The 19,507-nt window shown below is 36.8% G+C and overlaps 2 protein-coding genes across 8 annotated transcripts in view; both read left to right on the top strand.

The window, feature by feature from the left end:
* The window catches only part of ZNG1C (Zn regulated GTPase metalloprotein activator 1C), a 28,164-nt gene extending 14,839 nt beyond the window's left edge, over positions 1 to 13,325 (top strand). For 4 of the 7 annotated variants that reach the window (XM_034410290.3, XM_087886158.1, XM_087886159.1 and 1 more), the window contains 8 exons: positions 1,769 to 1,855; positions 4,097 to 4,141; positions 7,373 to 7,429; positions 7,558 to 7,609; positions 9,783 to 9,851; positions 10,030 to 10,095; positions 11,103 to 11,229; positions 13,063 to 13,325. In XM_034410290.3, the coding sequence (XP_034266181.2) occupies positions 1,769 to 1,855; positions 4,097 to 4,141; positions 7,373 to 7,429; positions 7,558 to 7,609; positions 9,783 to 9,851; positions 10,030 to 10,095; positions 11,103 to 11,229; positions 13,063 to 13,136 (577 nt within the window). In that variant the 3' untranslated portion in view covers positions 13,137 to 13,325. The remainder of the gene's footprint in view (positions 1 to 1,768; positions 1,856 to 4,096; positions 4,142 to 7,372; positions 7,430 to 7,557; positions 7,610 to 9,782; positions 9,852 to 10,029; positions 10,096 to 11,102; positions 11,230 to 13,062) is intronic. The other 3 variants (XR_015732247.1, XR_015732246.1, XR_015732248.1) reach the window with 1 other exon arrangement.
* A 1,865-nt stretch (positions 13,326 to 15,190) lies between these two features.
* On the top strand, positions 15,191 to 19,036 carry LOC117661468 (uncharacterized). Its single transcript, XM_034410288.3, has one exon. It carries the CDS (start codon positions 16,040 to 16,042, stop codon positions 17,213 to 17,215), a length of 1,176 nt encoding a protein of 391 aa, XP_034266179.2. The 5' UTR covers positions 15,191 to 16,039; the 3' UTR covers positions 17,216 to 19,036.
* Positions 19,037 to 19,507: the final 471 nt, after the last annotated feature.

Genomic DNA, 19,507 nt, shown 5'->3' with positions numbered 1-19,507 from the left:
TGCATAAACAGTAAACAGCTTTGGATCATTTAGGAACATTACTACTAAGTTCAATTAGTAGATCCAATTCACTGTATTTGTTTCCTGAATGCTTCTGCTCAACTGTTCCTCTGTGATATCCCATAGAAGTAAAAGTTATTTTATGTATTTGTTTTTTGTTCAATTCACATAACTGTCCATCTCACCACATACATGGTCTGGATGGCTCAGAGTTAAAATAACAAAAAAACAAAACCCATATAAATAGCTAAAAACAATGACAGCAATTAAAAGAAACATAAAATGCAGGAGAGTGCCAATCAGTAGCATACAAACAATACAGCCATCTGACAGGCTTCTGCTGACTGCAATTTGGCAGTTCGAATCTCACCAGGCTTAAGGTTGACTCAGCCTTCCATCTTTCCGAGGTCGGTAAAATGAGGACCTGGATTGTTGGGGGCAATAGACTGACTCTGTAAACGGCTTAAGAGAGAGCTGTAAAGCGCTCTGAAGCGGTGTATAAATCTAAGTGCTATTACTTTTGCTATACCTCCATGGGATCTTCAGACCTGTTGGCAAAGCCATGTTTTTAGGGTTTTCCAAAAGGCTGATAAGGTTGAGGCCAATCTAATCTTACAAGAAAATATGTTTTACAGGGCAGATGCCACCCGGACCACAAGGTCTCTTCTTGGATCCCATTAGATGAAACTCCTTAGCAAACATGACCTGTCACATGCCATTCTGCTGGACTCGATGGGATGAGTAAATGTAACCAGGGAGAAATATAATAGTCCCTCAAATCACCGGACCTCATAACCAACAACATAAATTGAACTCAGATGCGTTTGAATAAAAAAGGAGTAGACTCGCAGATGGTGGTTAGCTTAATTACTGACTTAATTATAGTTAAATAATTAACTATAATCCATAATTGACTGGATTTCTACAACCCAATAAGTTACTTTATCAGAAGGCAACCCAAATTACAAGCACCTTATGTTAATAGAGCGCGGGAACAAATTATCTTTTTTTTAACACTCTGGAAGTTCTTAAATTTCTTTTGCTATATTCCATCAGAATAAGTAAGTGTGTCCTACTTTTAAACGACTTCTTAGTTCAAAGAGCCTTGGTACTACAGTGGTTTAAAGCACCCTGTTATTAACACAGCTGCCTGCAATTTACTGCTGGTTCGAATCTCTCCAAGGCTCAAGGTTGACTCAGCCTTCCATCCTTTCTAAGGTAGGTTAAATGAGGACCCAGTTTGTGGGGGCAATAAGCTGACTTTGTATAAATATACAAAAGTATGAAGGCTATTGCTTAACGCACTGTAAGCCGCCCTGAGTCTCCGGAGAAGGGCGGCATATAAATCAAATTTAAAAAAAAAAAAACATTTTACCTTCTCCTGTACATCAGTTTCTCTTTAATGTAATGAGAATGACTATCTTTAAAAATTACATTTTTAAGCATAATTGTTTAGAAGTACATTCCACAGTATTCAATGGTGAATTTAGGAAACAATGTACATCCTTGGTGCTTTGAAATCAAGTAATTTTTTTAAATTTTCAATAGAATTTGTTTTTATTTTGCATGAGCACTATAATGTAGTCCTCCTGTAAGATAAATAAAAGTGATACTTGTTATGTTGTTGGTTTGAGCTCCGAGCTTGGCAATTTGGTAGCCAAGATGTCAAGGAGAGATCTTCAATGTGCATTTCAGGTGATACTTGAAGCACACAAATACTTTGTGTTTACTTATTTTACTTATTTTTCACTTACTCATTTTTCTCTAGGCAAGTGGCTTTAGCAGATCTTATCATTATCAATAAGGTAGACTTGGTTTCACAGGCTGAACTGATGAAATTAAGAACAGCTGTCTGGTAAGCATACATTTATTTCCAATATCTATTTGAAACATTTTTATACTGTCCCTTTACTTTAAAAAATCCCTCAGAAATCTAAACAAGTACAATTAAAAGACGTTTAGAGGTTTCCATTGCATTTCAACTATCTAATCATTTAGGTCAGTGTTTCCTAACCTTGTTCACTTTAAGACATGTGGACTTCAACTGACATGCTGACTGAAGAATTCTGGGAGTTGAAGTCTTCATATCTTTAAAGTGAAGAAGGTTGGGAAACACCGATTTTAGTGAACCATGCAAAAGCAGTAGAAAAATTGGCAGCTTTTCATCTGAGAGAAGGGGTTTTTTTTGTCTTCAGGCACTAATGAGTTCAGCAAGATAAAATGGCTCCTGGGGAATTTTGTTGAAATATTTATTGTTGTTTTCCTATGACTGTGGTCACTGGAACAGTAGATTACATGGGATCAAAAAAGTACATTTGATTTAATTATTTAATTGTCAGGTATTTATTTAAATAACTTTTCTTTAGATTTACAACTTTTTACTTGCTGTAGGCTTAACGTTTGTATGAAGTGAAACTGCTAGAACAAAGATTAGTTGTAGTCGCAGTTTAATGAAGTCAGGAAGCTTTTTTTTTTTTTTTTTTTATTAGTTATGAGTACATAATAGGGAAGTCTGGGGGGGGAGGGTTAGGGAGGGTTAGGGAGGACGGGAAGTTTGGGGAGGGAGGTGGGGGGGTGAAAAAAGGGGTGAAAATGTAATTGTAAAACTTTTGCAAGTCAGGAAGCTTTTGACTAAGGCAGAATTGCAACCACTGTCTTTAATCATCTGTTAATCCTCTATTGGGAGAAAAAGATGATTTTGAGGCTGTAATGCCCAGCTATTTCTACTTTGGCAGTAGAGTTGGATTCCACAGTGTGGAGGACTCTGCATACTGTAGCTGAAATCCTATGTTTCATTTGTAAACCACCAGAGTGATCTTATCAGTGAGATGGGCATATAAATTTAATAGATAAATAAATAAATAATATCCAGGTTAAGGGCATAAACTGGATTATACGATTGATAGGCCATATGCTGCTTAGTTGTACTGCTGTGACCAATGTGGTAACTTTAATATTTGGGGTAGAATATGATTTCAGAAGTTCTCTGACTGGAAATTAAGTGGGCCGCCCCATGCTATAATTCCAGTATCCATTTTACTCTCTCAGAGCAACTCTGGACCTCCCTTTTTTGCCCTTAATCCTACAACTCCCACCAACACCAAAGACTCACCCATTTTCAACATTATCATGATATTATCAAGCCCTTCCACAATCTTTAGAAGCCAAACAGTTTTATAAACTATGAAGCATAGTTCTTGAGTCCAAAAGAAGTTATCCCTCTCTGAGCTGAGAGATGATATGAAACTGTAGGATTCCTGTTTTCTAATTTTCTTTTCAAACAGCAGATTTCTTTCAGATCCAAAATTCTGAGAGTTAAATAAATCAGAAAATTGGATAGATTGGGGAATGTTTCATTGTGTCTATAAGCACCAGTATACCTGCAAATACTTTTTGGTGGCAATCAGTGTCCCTGCTACGCCAGATCTATAAATCCTCCTCTGTCTTATCTAACTATTTAATTTAAACATAAAAAGAAGCAAGAAATCTGTAGAAAAAGGAAACTATATTTTTTTTCTCCAGAAGAAGAACCCTGTGAAATAGATAGGCTGGCAATGAGTGATCAACACAAAGGGATCCACCGAACAACATAGATGAGTTGAGTTTTGAGCCCTAGTCTCCTCAGCAAAAGTTCAAGAGTTAATCATTGTAGTACACTGGTTCAATACATAACAATCATCTTGGAGGATTTGCGCAACAATGACATTTCTCTATGAATCTCTGAATTATCATATGAGGCAGTTGATCTGCCTCTTTGAGGGTTCTTCTTGCAGGAACTTGAAATCAAGCATTGCCTGTAGCTATTTCAGTTTTTTAGAAAGTCCTCCCTGCCGAATTTGAGGAACATTTGAAAACGCCCTGTGCGTTTGGTTTTCCTGTTGAACATGTTAAATTAATGTTTAATGTTCTAGACGTTGTGGTTTTATATTTTAATTAAACTTCCAGAAAGCCTTGTTAATTCATAATATGTAAAATCTATTATTATTGTTTTTGCAGGGATCAGGTTAAAGATAGGAATCTAAATTTTGCCAAGTGGATTGTAAATTATCTCTGATCATAAGTATTCTATCTTTTTTCTTCTCTTCAATAATGTTAGCGCAATAAATGGAGTTGCCAACATTTTAGAAACTCAGCGCTCAAGGTAATTAAAACAATGTTAAATTAACTACTTTTTCCTACTATTGTGAATAATATACATTAATCTGAAAAGTTTATTTTATTCAGGAATATATTCTTTATGCGAGATATGAACAATTTAATAAATTGAATAATTTTATATAATTACATACTTTTTATTTCATATGCATTTGGCTATACAGATACTCCCCTCTGGTTCAAAAATATAGAGGTTTTAGTGCATCAGGATGGTAGAACGTGTGGGTTTGTGTGTGTGAACGCGTGGACGCCTTCAAGTCAGGTTGATTTCTGGCGACTGCCTTAACAAGTTACAGAAATTGTTTGCCATGTATTTCCTCCTTCCTAGGTCTCAGAGAAAAGCGGCTGACCCAAGGTCACAACTGTCTTGAGTTCCTAAGGCAGGATTAGAACTCACTCTCCTGTTTCCTAGTGAGACCATATGATTAGATATAATATACATACTTATACTACATACTACATTATATTATACATAATATAATGTATGTAACTAGATAATGTATATTATATTATACATAATATAATATACATTATCTAGTCCAACCCTTAGCTGGCCATTCAATCCCCACCAGATTGCTCAAAACATTGTTACTGGACACTTGGACAAACAGCTACATTTATAATTAAACTGAGCAGAGTTTATGTAACAAAGCAAATAGGATTTTATTAACTAAAGAATGTATCTCAAGTAATTAATAACCTTACTATTTTTATATTGTATTAATTTAAATTTAATTTTACTAAATTTATTAAAGCTAAAGTGTATAAATTTTATTAATTAGTTTGGAAAAAAGTACATCAATAAGAAAATAATATATCAAACATTTAACAGCCTTTCTTTTTATTCTCAACCCCTAAGTAGCAATTAATAGAAGCAAAGCCTTAAATATTTCCCAAAACAAAAATGCAATTGTTCTCGTTATCTAATGAAGTTATCATTACATTCTGAATTCTTATAATGCAGTGTTTAAAAATTTGCTAACATTTAAATGTACCATAGGTAGTCCTCAATTTATGACCACAACTGAGCCCAAAATTTCTGCTGCTAAGCAAGACAGTTGTTAAGTGAGTTTTGTAACCTTTTTTGCCATGGTTGTTAAGGGAATCAGTGCAATTGTTAAGGGAATCATATAGTTTTTAAGCAAATCTGGCTTATCCCATTGACTTTACTTGTCTGAAACCAGTTGGGAAGGTTGCAAATGGTAATCACATGACCCCAGGACAGTGCAATTGTCATAAATACATGCCAGTTGCTAAGTGCCCAAATTTTGATCATATAACAATGGGGATGCTACAATGGTTGTAAGTGTGAAAAACCATCGTAAATCGCTTTTACAATGCCATTTTAACTTAGTGTTCAGTCACTAAAACGAACAGTTGTAATTCAAGGACTACTTGTATATTACTGGATAGGAATAAGTAGCCTTTTAGATATTGCTAGTTAATAATAGAAGTTGTAAACATCAGTACTTGCACTTTACATATTTTCTAACATAGTACTAATTCAGGAAGGAATATAGCACAACAGATGTTAACAGAAGAATGTAGGCGATATCACATAAGTGTTCATTCAGTCTAATGCAAATAAAGTTCTTGTGTAATTTTTCTTATCTAAAGATGCTGGAAGGCATATGATCTAATCCTGTATTGACTTAGATCTATCAGATTATTACATTCACTTTTCCTCTATATAACTTGTTCTAGAAAATATTTTTCCAAATAGTATATGCAAATTTATAACAAAGATAACATTATACAACAGGTTGCAAAGAACCTTGTAGATATCACTGATGAAGTGCAATACACTCATATTTTGCCTGACAACAAAAAGTTATGAAACAATTTTTTGTTACTCACCAGCTGACTACTGCATTTCCAAACATTTTAATCCCATTAACAGGTCCATTGATACAATTTCATTAGAAATTCAGATCTGCTCCAGGCTGGAGGATTTATGTCCTGCTGCTAAACGGTTGATTTATGAACATTCTTTTCTGTAGTGACTGTCATATTGGCTTATAGGGATTACAGTCTTTATCATTCTTTCTTTTGTTGAGTTAGGAAGGTGGAGTGGAATGTGTGAAATAGTTTCAGCAACTTAACACTCTAACTCAGTCTTTCTCAATCTTGGCAAGTTGAAGATGGGTGAACTTCAATTCCCAGAATTCGGAATTGAATTGAATTCTGGAAGTTGAAGTCCACCCATCTTCAACTTACCAAAGTTGAGGAACACTGCTCTAACTTGACATTCTCTAACTTAAAGGTTCCGGAATCGATACTATAACTTTTCTTGTGTCCTATTGCCTGTTTATCGATCATAATTATTCTGCCAGCATGACACATTGTAAAGTGTAGTAGTATTAAATTTAGATTTTTAAAAAGGTCTCTACCTTCAAAACTAGCATTAGAAATTGTTTGGAGATGATGAACCATTCATAAGTTCTAAAGATATTGTTAAAGTGTCCACAATGAAGGTAATTATTAAGCACTCTTTGCGATTTCTCATTTTCTGGACTTTGCTTTTTAAAGTCAGTTTAGATATTCCTGAACAAACTTTGGAGTAGGAGAAGTGTCAATGTTGTAACGGCTATGCTGCACGAGTTTCCTGACAACAAAGGATTGTTGGGGGCTCTGTGAAGTTTCTTACATTCCCATAAATTTAAGACTTAAAATTAGCCATTCCTGCAATGCTAGAGAAACTGAAAGAAGATTGACTTTTCTGTGAACAGTAATTAATAAAGGAACTCATGTTTTCAATGGGAACAATGAAAAAAAGTATTCTATATTAATTTTTAAACTGAATGCTTTTCCTTGGTGTGTCTAAAAAACCAAACAAACAAAATTGGTTGAATTAAATCAGGATTACTGAAATTGTAAGGATCAAATTGTAGTTTCAAATCCTAATTTATTCTCAAATCATCATAGTTCTCTAAATTTGGACATCACATGCAACTGAGGTTCCATGTGAAACTGAATGCTTGGCTTTCCACATTAGCACAGAAATAAAGGGGAGGAAGATGTGGAGAAGATACACACACCTCTGTTCACCTTTCAAAAGTTTTTCAAGAATTCTCTAAGCATTCAAAGAGGCTGACCAGAAAGAATAAAAGGCTACAGTGGAGAGGAGCAGTCACAGGAAAATACCATTGAGCAAGAGGCAGTCTTAGTATATCCATAAAGTGTGTTATAAAAGACATAATTTTATTTTTCCCCCTAGAGTTGATCTCTCTAATGTGTTAGACCTGCATGCTTTTGACGGTGTATCTGGAAAAAGGTAAGATTATATGTTGCTCTTTGTTTTAGAATTCAACTTGTATTTCTGCTACACCCCGATATTGACAATTGTCCAGATTATGTTTTGTGTTTGCAATGCTATGGTTTTAAATGTATTGTCCTTATAAGTTTGCAGCAGAAACTTCAGCTTGAAGAAGAACCTTGTGCACATCTAGATAAGGTGAGCAGTAAATCTGCGCTAAGTATGACTGATTAAACTTTTATTAATAGTATATATGTGCCCTTTTATGTTCCTTTTCCTTCATCGTTATATCAACTCCATGAGGTAAACCAGATCCAAAAATCAACCTCAAGGAAGACTAGAAATGTGCTGTATTGGTTGACTATAATAACAGAATTTTGCAAGGCTGTGCTTTTCCTCCTCTCTATGCATTATCAGTCATCAGGGGATACAAGAAAGAATGCTACCAGATTCAACAACAATAGCACTTAGACTTATACACCGCTTCACAGTGCTTTACAGCCCTCTCTAAGCAGTTTACAGAGTCAGCATATTGCCCCCAACAATCTGGGTCCTCATTTGACTAACCTTGGAAGGATGGAAGACTGAGTCAGCCTTGAGCCGGTCAGAATTGAACCGCTGGCAGTTGGCAGAATTAGCCTGCAATATTGCATTTTAACTACTGCATCACCACAGCTCAAGTAATAATGTGGTGGGAAATAAAAAGTAAGAGATTAGATTTTGGATTTGAATTCTTTGTAACAGATTCAACCCCCATCTGCCTGGGGGGAAAACTCCTGGGGAAAAACTCTACCCTCAGTACCAGTCTTAACTCTCTGCTTTCTTTAATTTCTTCATGCAAGTTGATTCTTGGGCAAGAGAGGGGCAACCTTTCCTGTTTTGCCTGAAGGGAATGTTTTTGTCTGTGCAGGTGGTGCTACCTATTAGTTGCCTTCTTTATTGGAGAACATGTGAGATAGATAGCCTATGCTCAGCCATTCTTTGCAACCATTCTTAGTGGAATGCCTCCAAGAGTTTGTGATAGATTCAGTCTCCCTTCTCTCTTGTTATATAATCTTGTTAAGCATAAAATGTGAACAGAAAAACTAGACCCCCCAAACATCTATGTGAATTTAATCCTTGATTGTCTTCCCTTATGAGTCAGCCTATGCTAAATAGATACAGTAGGTACCACCTGGAAGACATTGGATCAAACCATCCAAGGTAATGATTGGTCAGTGTAAATTTTTGTTATGGGATGCTACTCCCAATCCTCTGAGAACACGTCTGGGGAAACTTGCTTTTTTTCCAAGTGGCTGGCCTGGAACAAAGGTCAGTGTTTGCTCTGGAGACCCAGGGAACTGTCCTTTAAGTATTGACAAAGATCAGGTCAGTATAGACTTAGCCACTGAAAATTAGCTTTTCTTATTTTGACCCTTCTGTGCTCAGTTCCCTAATAAATGTACTGAATTGGGAAGTAGACTTAAATTAGGCCTAATGTGTAATCTGGGAAATGGTCCTAGGCACATGGAAGACTGGAAAATACTTGTATATATTTGGGGTTTTTTTAAGAGAATAAAGTATATATTTGGGTTTTTTTTTAAGAGAATTAAAGTGGCCAAGATTGGACACATCTGATCTAATTTAAGTCATTTCACAAGCTAAAACTGGCCTTGTAAAGGAAGATTAGGGCCATGTTCCTTGTATAAGGCCAAGTTCCTGATAATCTGTTTTAAGTTTTATGACAAATAGCAAATGTTTTAGGGCGTGCTGTAATAATATATATACTCTTTTTTAATTAATCTGTGTTTCAAAGATTTAGCTTTTTTAAAGGTTTCTAAATAGTGTTAATCTGAATCTTGCTTTATGAGGCTCCTCTTAAGTTATTTAGGATAGTTGAAAGGAAGTGCTTTGTTTTTCATAAAAGCAGGGTTTAAGTGGATTAAATGGAAAGTAGTGTAAAAAAGGATGATTCTAATTTCAAAAGGCTTGTGTAGCAATGTGTTATACTACTAAGCGGGGTTCTTTGGTAGCATCCTGATTTGGAACTGTGTCAGTACAATTGTGTTTTGTCAATGCTGGAAAATGAGAGATCACATTAGAAGACGGCTTCCTTATAGCTATATACAGGCATGCACTGAAAGTATATGTGCATTTAATTATTGCATTTAGGATTCTAAATGGTTACAATTTATTATGGAAAGAAATGTATATGATCATTAAATATATAGTTCAAGAAAAAATATGTAATTTTATGTAATATTACATACATTGCATCGCATTGCATTAATTTGCAGATTCCATGGATTGCTAACGTAGAATTTTTATTATTAGAACATATTTTGCTTTTACTAAAACAGAATATAGCAATTTTTATCCTTTCAATTTTCAGAGTATTGTTACATCCACTTTTGAAGTGCTAGGAAGTGCAACCGAAGAAGACCTAAATGTGTTTATTCAAGTAAGTGCTGTATTATTTGCATGAAAAATCCAAATTATTTCGTACTTTCTTTATAGACTAATGCATTTTTGACTTTAAAAAAGAAACACGATTTGAAAAAAACTTGGCTTTTTTGCCCCAAGAAGTTTATTTTATTATGAATGTATAATTCTTCCTATCATTTTTTTATCTCTTTTAGAATCTGTTGTGGGAGAAAAATGTAAAAGACAAGAAAGGTAACCCCATGGAAGTAATAAGACTAAAGGTTCAGTACTCAGTATTATCATTCTTATTTTCAAAAACGATACTGTTTTTATTTGGATGCAGAAAGTGGTTGAATATGGAAAGTGGGGCATATGCTAATTTGGAGTCATCATATGGTGCTCAAACACTTAAAAGGGCTAAAATTTTGCTCTATGTATTACAGCCATATGTGGTTCTTTTTCATCAAATTTTAATATCAAAAGGTCTGTACTTGCAACTTCTGTACCTTCTAGAAGAAATGTATGATAGAGTTTCTTCGTGCGCAGACATTACGCTAATTATGAGAGAAGGAACTCTTTCATGATCTTTAAAACTACAGATAGTCCTTGACTTATGACCAATTGCTTAGCGCCCATTCGAAGTTACAACAAACCATGGCAGGGGCATATTTCAGGTGCTCAGCAACTACCCTGTTGTTAAGGCTGTTTGCAACATCCCGCAGTCAGACGACCACGTTTTTTTTGCCAAAACAGCATTTACTTCTGGTTTTTGACAAAAGTGGTCCATAGCAAACAATTGGTTTGCTTATCGATTTTGCAAAAAAGGTCGCAAAATTGGTGACCCATATGGGTTACTTTACAATTGTCATGACTTACAACCATAATGGGCAGTTGTAAATCAAGGATTATCTGTACAAGGTTGTTGATATTATAGATATTATGAAAACATAGGTTATATAGTTTTTACCACAACAGACATTTATTTACTTACATATGCTATGCTATCCCATCCTATGTTAGGCAGTGAAGAATATTTATGCACGTAGGCCTCCCTTTAGGGTTAATATAGCACCCATTCATTTATTTATAAAATTTATAGGCCACCCATCTTATCTCAAGGTAACTCTGTCCATCACTGTTAAGATGAAAGCAATCAATTCCTTTTATACCAAGGATCTTAGAATATGTTTTATTTATAGATTCTATGTATAGTATTTCTAAACTTTATATTCAATTTATAGAAGTCTTCACTAGCCACTTTGCTAATTTTATTTTATTTTCTAATCAGGGATTGGTGTCCATCAAAGATAAATCTCATCAGGTGATAGTTCAGGGTGTTTATGAGCTCTATGATCTAGAGGAAACAACTGTGAAATGGAAAGAGGATGAACGAATTAATCGATTGGTCTTAATAGGTAAGAATATGGGCATTACTATGTATAAAACTATTAATTCTACAAAAAAATGGAAATGTAATCAGTATAATTGTTCTTAATACAATTGTACAGAAAATGAATTAAAACCCAGTTTCTAAAGAGATATCCTGACATTTGACAGTACTAAACTTTGCGTTTCATTGACATAAATTTCCCTTTTTAGCTTTATAATGTGTGTGCGTGTGAACATTTTCAAAAACAATTGATTCTGCATCTGAATTGGTTTGCTTCCATTTTATTGTTATTTGAATAATAATAAGCAGTTTCTGAATAATATATGACAGCCTTGGACAGTTCTTACCCAGACTAGGTGTAATTGGAAGAAAAATCATATCTTTTTTCCATTCTCATATAAAGCTTTTGTATATTTTATATTTTAAAAGATATGGTTTTCAGCCAACCATGTTTCAGTTACGATGTTATCCCTATGAACTGCTGAGAGTTCATTGGGATTATAGTGTTATATAAATATAATAATAAGTAATACATACATGAAGCCAAGAATAGAAAGCAGCTGTTTATTTATCATGTAGATTTCTCAACAAAAACAGAAGGAACATTTAGAGAAGGAATGCTGAAGTTACCCTCCTGTCTGTATCTTAACATAGATATGCATTTATCCAATAATTTGTTTTGCTGGTTTTTAGTAGCACTACGTGCATTTCAGAATGACTTGGAATAAATTATTTGGACCTCAAGCAGTACCTTCCTGTTAGCCATTAGAGCAGCCCAACTGTTTTCAGGAGCCTGCGTCATCCTGAAGAAAGCATATAGTTTCTAACACTAAAAGTATGCAGAATTAAGAAAAAGTCACCAAAAGGAAAGGTTGCTGAAAAGCAAATAACCTTGTCTTGTTTTAACATTGATAAATAATGATATAGTTGAGATTTTGGCACTCAGCTAAAATAATCATACTTCTTCCTTATATCATAAAAGCAGATGAAAAGTATTTTGCTTGGCATGGTTTTTTCTTTATTAATTGAGCATTAATTGTATAATGTCAGCAATTCTCTATCCCTTTCTTGATGCTATCTTTTTTTTTTAAAATGTATTATTATATTAATAAAAATAAAAGAATTAAACAATGAAGGGCAGGGAAATGTATTCTCAGCTGTATGACACTGTTCTTGTTAATCCTGCTCTACTTTTTAAGTGATTAGTACAATTTGCATCTGCCATGTATGTGTAGATCAGGACTAAGAGTTGAGTCAAATTCCTAATCTGTAATCATTTGTAGATGCTCATTGCATAGTAGCATTGTTGATTGGGTAGACTACTTCTTAAGAGAAATAAAACATTGCCAGGGGTTTAAGGAAGGTCTGCAGCTGTTCTTGGATTTCCACAGAATTTGCAACTGAGGTAGCTCTAGAAAGTTTGTTAGAGAGGAATGATTCAAGGCATGATAGCTTTTCCTTCACTAATTTACTAAAAATTTAGATAAAAGGCAAATGTTCCTGCAGCACAAGCTGGGAGAAGGAATATTAGAACTAAACCAGCCTTCCATGGAATAAGAATGGGGGGCGGGGGGGGGGAGAAACAGTGGGAGTTGCATTTGAGGAACATAACTCTCCATCCAAGCAATTCCCCCAGCATAGTCAGGACAACAAGCATATCTGAGCAGTCTTGTCTTTACAAGAAAGTAACTGAAGTAGACAACATGAGAAGAAATGGATCCCTACTGACTTGCTGGGGCATTCCCTTATCTTTTTATCATCTGGTTTTAATAATTTTTTTGGTAAGCATTGGTTGTATTTGTAATGCAAAGTATTGTAAAATATTAAAAATGTTTTCAATTTTGTTATTTGTCCCTAGGAAGGAACCTGGATAATGATATCCTTAAAGCACTCTTTATAGCAACTGTGACCAAAAGAGAGGAAAATAGTTGATACCAGCTTCAGAGGAAAAGTGCTTTGTAACCCTGCATTTTTTTACCAAGGGATTATTAAAATATTTTGGGTCTATTTTTCTTTTTTAATAGTTGGGCCTTATAAAACTATTGCCCATATATAGAATATCAAGTCTGAATTTATCTAGAATTAGCAATTAATAAAGAAAATATGTGTGTGTCCTTGAAATGTCACTTCTCCATTTTTTTTGAGACAGTTTCCATTATTTTTTTAAAACACACACGAGTTATGGGAATGTATTCTGCATCTTTTTCCTTCCTCTAGACCATGTTTGGTGAACAGGTGCTAAGATTGAGCTCTTGCAGTAAATTAAACTTTGACTAGGACTATCCAATACAACCTTTACCAACTTGGAATTCTCCAGATGCATTCGGCTACAATACCCATAATTTTCAGCTAATATGGACAACAGGTAATGGAGGTTGTTCAGGAGTATATCAGGATAAAGATTAGGCAAGGGTGCTCTAATGAATGTTGAAAATTGTTTCGTTAGAGCAGGGGTGTCCAACCTTGGCAACTTTAAGACCTGTGGACTTCAACTCTCAGCATTCCCCAGCCATCATGAACTCACAGCTCAAATGTGAATAGATTTCATTAGTTTTAACACACTTCTGTTTTTTTAAAAGAATTGGGATGCCTTATCAAAACAAATGAGGATGACACTTTATTTTAAGAGTAAGAGCATGAGCCTCTGCTTGAAAGGACATTTGAACCCCTCAAAGGTAGAGAGTATGAGGAGTTCTTTAAAGAGAATAATCTTGGCCAGTGATTTCTCTGTGTGTTTCTGCTTCTCTGTCACTCTGTCTCTCTCTCTGCAAACTGCAGAAACACATTCATTTGTCACCCTTTTCCATTGCGCTGCAAACTCTGGTTTCAGTTCAGTTGCCTAATTGGAATAATTGGACTGCCATCCCAAGTACTGACTTCCTGAATCTCTAAGGCAGCACGTTACTTCTTTGGAAGCCATAGATACAAGGACAAATGAACCTAAGTATCACACCCTATAATAAAGCACTACTGTATTAACTCTTCTAATGTATCAGATTTCACATAAATCTTAAGATTTCCATCTACTTTTCAACTTTACCAGTTGTCTGACTGATTTTCTCATGCTCAGGGTAAATTCTATTCTATCAGTGGAAGTGGCTGGTTGACCTTGAGTAATCTTTAAAATCAGACTTGTTCTTAAAGTGAAATTCTAAACATTTGGTAAAGAATAAGATCCATTGATATAATTGCAGTAAGATTGCATAAAATTAGGTGCCCAGTACTTCTAATCCAGGGACTTTAAATAGTTAAAACAAGGATGTTATTTTCTATTTTTTAACGTGATAGGAAAATAATACATTTTGGTGAATTTGATAAGTAGGTTATTTCTTCAGTTTGACTATTTTTAAAAAAAATATATTACTGGATAACTGCTTTAATATGTTCTGCTATTTCTAGAAAGCTTTAAATCTTGGTGAATTTTGTAATTCAGTCAATTATAGATGAACAAGCTATGGTTTGAAATTAAACATTCAACAGTATATTTCAATAAGCAATAGCTTAACATCAGAAAGATTATTCTAAAATTTAAATATATTTAACCAGAAATGTATGAGTTTACCCTAAGTGATGTTACAAGACGGTAGATGTCTTATTGCCTGACTGATAGGGTAAAAAGCACTAAAAAAAGAGAATTCATTACTTTTACAGTGTAGCGCAGTGGTGTTTTATAAATAAACTTCTTTCATTTAGTTTAATGTTGATTAATGTACACATAAAAAAACAAAAAAGAATTGTGTAAATGTTACAATCTACTTCAAGCTTTGTAATCAATGCACTGTTATGCAGAGTAACTTAATTCTAAAGAGGATGGGATGAATATCATTTATTTTTAAACACAAATATATTAGAAGCATGTGGCAGAATTTACAATGAAAGAACTACAGGGCTGAGTTGGATCAGTTCCAGAGTACAGTTAGCAGATCAGCTGAGCAAAAAATTCTCTTGAATTTTCTGCACCAAGTTTTCTCTTTCTCACCTTTTTTATTATTTTGGAGTCTAGGAATGAAACTCGTTGATGGATAATTATGTTTTTCCTGGCATGAATAAATAATGATTTCCTGGATTTATCTGTATCATACCACATACCTATTGTATGTGTAATATATTTTGTATAATACATTGTAATATATTTTGACCTCTTCATTGCAATTGACAGGAATTTTAATTTTTGTGCTGCTTTTTTTTTTTGTTTGTTTATGGATAAGTTTTTTCCCCCTCTATTTTTTTAAATTAAAAAGGTTCCTTATCCGTATCTGTAAAGTGCTGTGCCTCCCATGATTTGGGGGGGGGGGATGTTTCTTCATCTATCGTTTCTTCCTTCTTAACCTTGTATAACCTGGAATACCTCCCCAGTTTATTTTTCCCTCTTCAAGAATAAGCCATGGGTTCTTTACCTGAGTGTCCAGTTTGCCTTGCTTTCTAAAAATTGTCATTCCCTGGAGGCTCTGTTCCAGAATACTCTGCGATTTTGGGACTGTAAACCACCAGAAAGTAGGATGGGTCTTTCAGCCAACGTTAATTTACCAAAACAATGGAGTAAAAAACCCTATGAGAATTCTGAGCCCAATAATTTTTTAAAGACAGTTCCTACTTCTTCCATACTAATATTGCAGCTCTCTTTATTTCAGCCCATCTGGGCTAGTTGGGTTAAGTTTTCTGGACCACAGTTTCTGTCACCATTAACAATGTTATCAAGGGTTGCTGGACTGGAACTCATATGGAGAGCCATGCCATGCCCCTCTTTAAGACCCTATTCACACGGGACACCTGCATAGGACTTCTGAGTTCACCTTCCTATCAGAGTCAGAGGGAAAAGGGGGGGGTCACCTCCGATGCGCTCCCTCCTTCCCCAGGGATTGGAGCATGCCAATGGAAAAGGAGACCCTCCCTCTTCAGTTGACAGGGAGGGTAGAAACAGGGCAATAAAAGACCCCCACAGCCTCGAAGCTGGGTCATTCGGTTGCACCGGCTGCAGGTCCTCTTCGCCCTTCTTTCGTGGCCGCGTGGGTGGATCTTCCCTTCCTATGAGCCCATCCGGCGAGGAAGCCTTTGAGGACCATCTCCGAGAAGGTCGGAATTCAGATGGGGAAGAAAGTCCCGGCTTCTTGGGCCAAAGCAGCCGGGGACTCTGGACCCGTCCGAAGGAAAGCCGGAGCGGCGGCGCCGGGAGCAGCCAGCCCACCGGAGCAACGGTGGCAGCTGCAGCGGCGACGGCCCCCGAGGGGCTGGCCAAGCCCCCTTACTCCTACATCGCGCTGATCACCATGGCCATCCTGCAGAGCCCGCAGCAGCAGCTGCCTCTCAGCGGCATCTGCGCCTTCATCCGCGGGCGCTTCGCCTACTACGGCCGGCGCTTCCCCGCCTGGCAGAACTCCATCCGCCACAACCTCTCGCTCAACGACTGCTTCGTCAAGGTGCCCCGCCAGCCCGGCAGTCCCGGCAAAGGCCACTTGTGGCGCCTCCACCCGGCCTCGCAGGGCATGTTTCACAACGGCAGCTTCCTCAGGCGCAGGCAGCGCTTCAAGCGGCCCGCGTCCTCCGACGCCGCCGCCGCCGGGATCCTGCTCTTCCCGCCTCCCCCTGGTGGTGCCTTGCTGCCTCCGGCGGTCGGGCTTCTTCCCGCCTGTTCGTCGCCGCCGCCGCCGACGGAAAAAAGTGCGGGGGCGGCCCGAGTGGCCGAAGAAGCGGGGAAGGGGCGCCATGGTCCCGGGGAAAAAGAAAAGCGGGCCCCGGGGGAGATCGGCCAGCAGGGCGGCGACGGCAGCAGCAGCAGGTGCTCCTTCAGCATCGAGAGCATCATGAAGACGGCGCCCGCCCTGGTGCAGCTGAGCGCTTGGATCCCTTCCTCTGCCGCCGCCATCTGCAACCGCAGCCCGGCTCTGCTCTCCCGCCCGGAACGCTTCGTAGCCTCGTGGAGGACCTTGCTGACTCCCGGCACCGGTCAGGGTCCTGCAGCGCTGTTCGCGGGTCACTCAGAGTTGACCCTCAGTCCGTCTCCTGCCTTTTAGATCCGCGCTCCCTTTCTTTCATCGGACTTTGCAAATCGCTTGCAGGCGGCAGTTTCAAGGACACGTCGGATCTTTAATTTGACCTCCGATTGCTCTGCTTTAGCACACCCCTCCCCCCAAACTGAAGAGGTGGCTCCTTAAATTCTGAAAGTCACTTTCCAGGTCTCCCTCTTTCTCACCACACCGATGAGGGTGTCTGATTACCCTCCTGGGGTGAAGCACAGCTTCCTACATAACGAAAATTACATCCTTCTGCAGGCAGTGACTGAGCAAAGTTTACATGTGCCTAACATCTAAGGATCCACTTTAATGCAGTGTTGAAGTGAAGTGTGACTGAACTAAAAAAAAGAAAGCAGACTATCCTGATTTCCAATCAGAATTGGATTGGAGCTGAATTCATGTCAAGGGACCGCTTCATTGATTGTCAACATTTTAAATAAAAACAGAAATAGACAACTGAGATGAAAGGGCTAAATTGATAAAAGATGTTCCATTTTATGAAGAGCATGAGGCACTTTGATTCCCAGGTTTTGCATTTACCTCCTTATAGCAACTTGTTTGTGTTTCCTTGCAGCTCAGCAGAACACTCATTCCTCTTTTTTCTTAAATATTGTGGGTTATTCTGGAGACAATATTAGTCTGGTCCTTTTCATCTGTCCTCCCATGCCTACCTATATAATGCTGTATTCCTCATTAATGATTGTAATCACTCACATTAAACCTATATAACACCTAAAATCCAAGAAATTAACCAAGTTTTAAGCTGATCCAAAGAGAGACTAGCTCCACACAGAGACCAGAAGTCCAGGAATCTTCCATTATATTTGTTTGTCAAACATCAACAGGTTTAGAGAAACTAAAAATTATCACTTTTTGTTATTCCTTACATTCTACTTTCAGCTAGTTGGTTCAACATTCCTCCTAATTCTCAGCAACTATAAGTTTTGAACTGAAAAGATCTCTGTCTGCATTTCTATTTCTATATAGATTTCCCATCCCTTAGTTTATTCTTTTTATAAAGCATCAAAACGTATTTTGAACTACAAGCGAACAATTATACCATGTTTCCCTGAAAATAAGACCGTCTTATATTTTTTTGAACCCTGAAATAAGCACTTGGCCTTATTGCCATGCACTCAAAAGCCCGATTGGGCTTATTATCAGGGGCTGTCTTATTTTGGGAGAAACAGGGTAGTACTATGAGTTAGAGTGTTTTTGGCACCGAAGTCAAATATAGGTACTTGTCATATGAACAGATTGCTCTTCTTGGAGAATAGATCAGTATGTATTATACAATCTGTTCTAGGCCTCAAAAAGTATCCTATTTAATTTAGTTCAGTAATTATATCCCACAGCAAAATTTCAAAGGTCAGCTATTAATACAATCAACTTCTATTTCTGGAATGGAGGGAACCTCATTTTATTATTTGCTTCAGACAACAAAATAGTTTTGGATGGATTTTTCTTCAATTCAATAAAAAAAAGTTCATGGAGAGCAGACTGCAGGGAGGTTAAGATAAAGATTTCCACTAACCCAGTTCATCTGCTGGGGTAGATGGAGAATTAAGCATCCTATGTCATCTGCTTGCTTTTTAATATCTAATCTATTTCCATCCTGTGTTTTATACATGAATCTGGGAGATCTGGATTTTATCAAAACAAACTGTTATTACCTCTGTGAGACTTATGTAAAGGCAAACTGTGTTACACAGAATCAAACAATAAATTAAGATAGTAAAAAACATTTTTGTGAAATTGAGAAAGCTATCTTTTTAATGTTCTGCACATTTACAATAAAGTAGTAGATCAGAGGAGCCATACTAATTTTTTGTGGTTCTTTGTGTGCGAGTTATATGTGGGATTTTTTTCTGCAATGCGGAAATAATTTTTAAAAATAGTACAGTACTACCTAACTGTGTAAAATTTGCTCTCATTTTTGGTTAAGTGTGTGTTTAGGCTAAACATCATCTCATAGCCCCAGATTGGGGAATCAAAAAACATCTATCTAATAGCCCACACTGGACCAGTAAGGCAAAATACAGTTCATAACCTTCAATGAAGATGCTTTCACTCATCTTTTCCTGTCAGATTGCATTATATCAAGCATTTGTAGCTCCATGCTTCTTTATGCAACTTTCAATTTCTGTACAGCTTTTGCATTCAACATCAAGCTTCTAACCATACATCAACACAGGTTGTTACTTATACAATGTGTTAACTATAAATGGCAAAAAATGTCAAAGCAGTTGGAAAACAGCTGAAGATGGCACTTCATCCTGCAGTGGATTGACT

Source organism: Pantherophis guttatus, chromosome 2, assembly GCF_059756535.1.
Source record: "Pantherophis guttatus breed Tessera chromosome 2, ASM5975653v1, whole genome shotgun sequence".
Taxonomy (NCBI): Eukaryota; Metazoa; Chordata; class Lepidosauria; order Squamata; family Colubridae; genus Pantherophis; species Pantherophis guttatus.
This window is presented reverse-complemented; position numbering and strand designations above follow the sequence as displayed.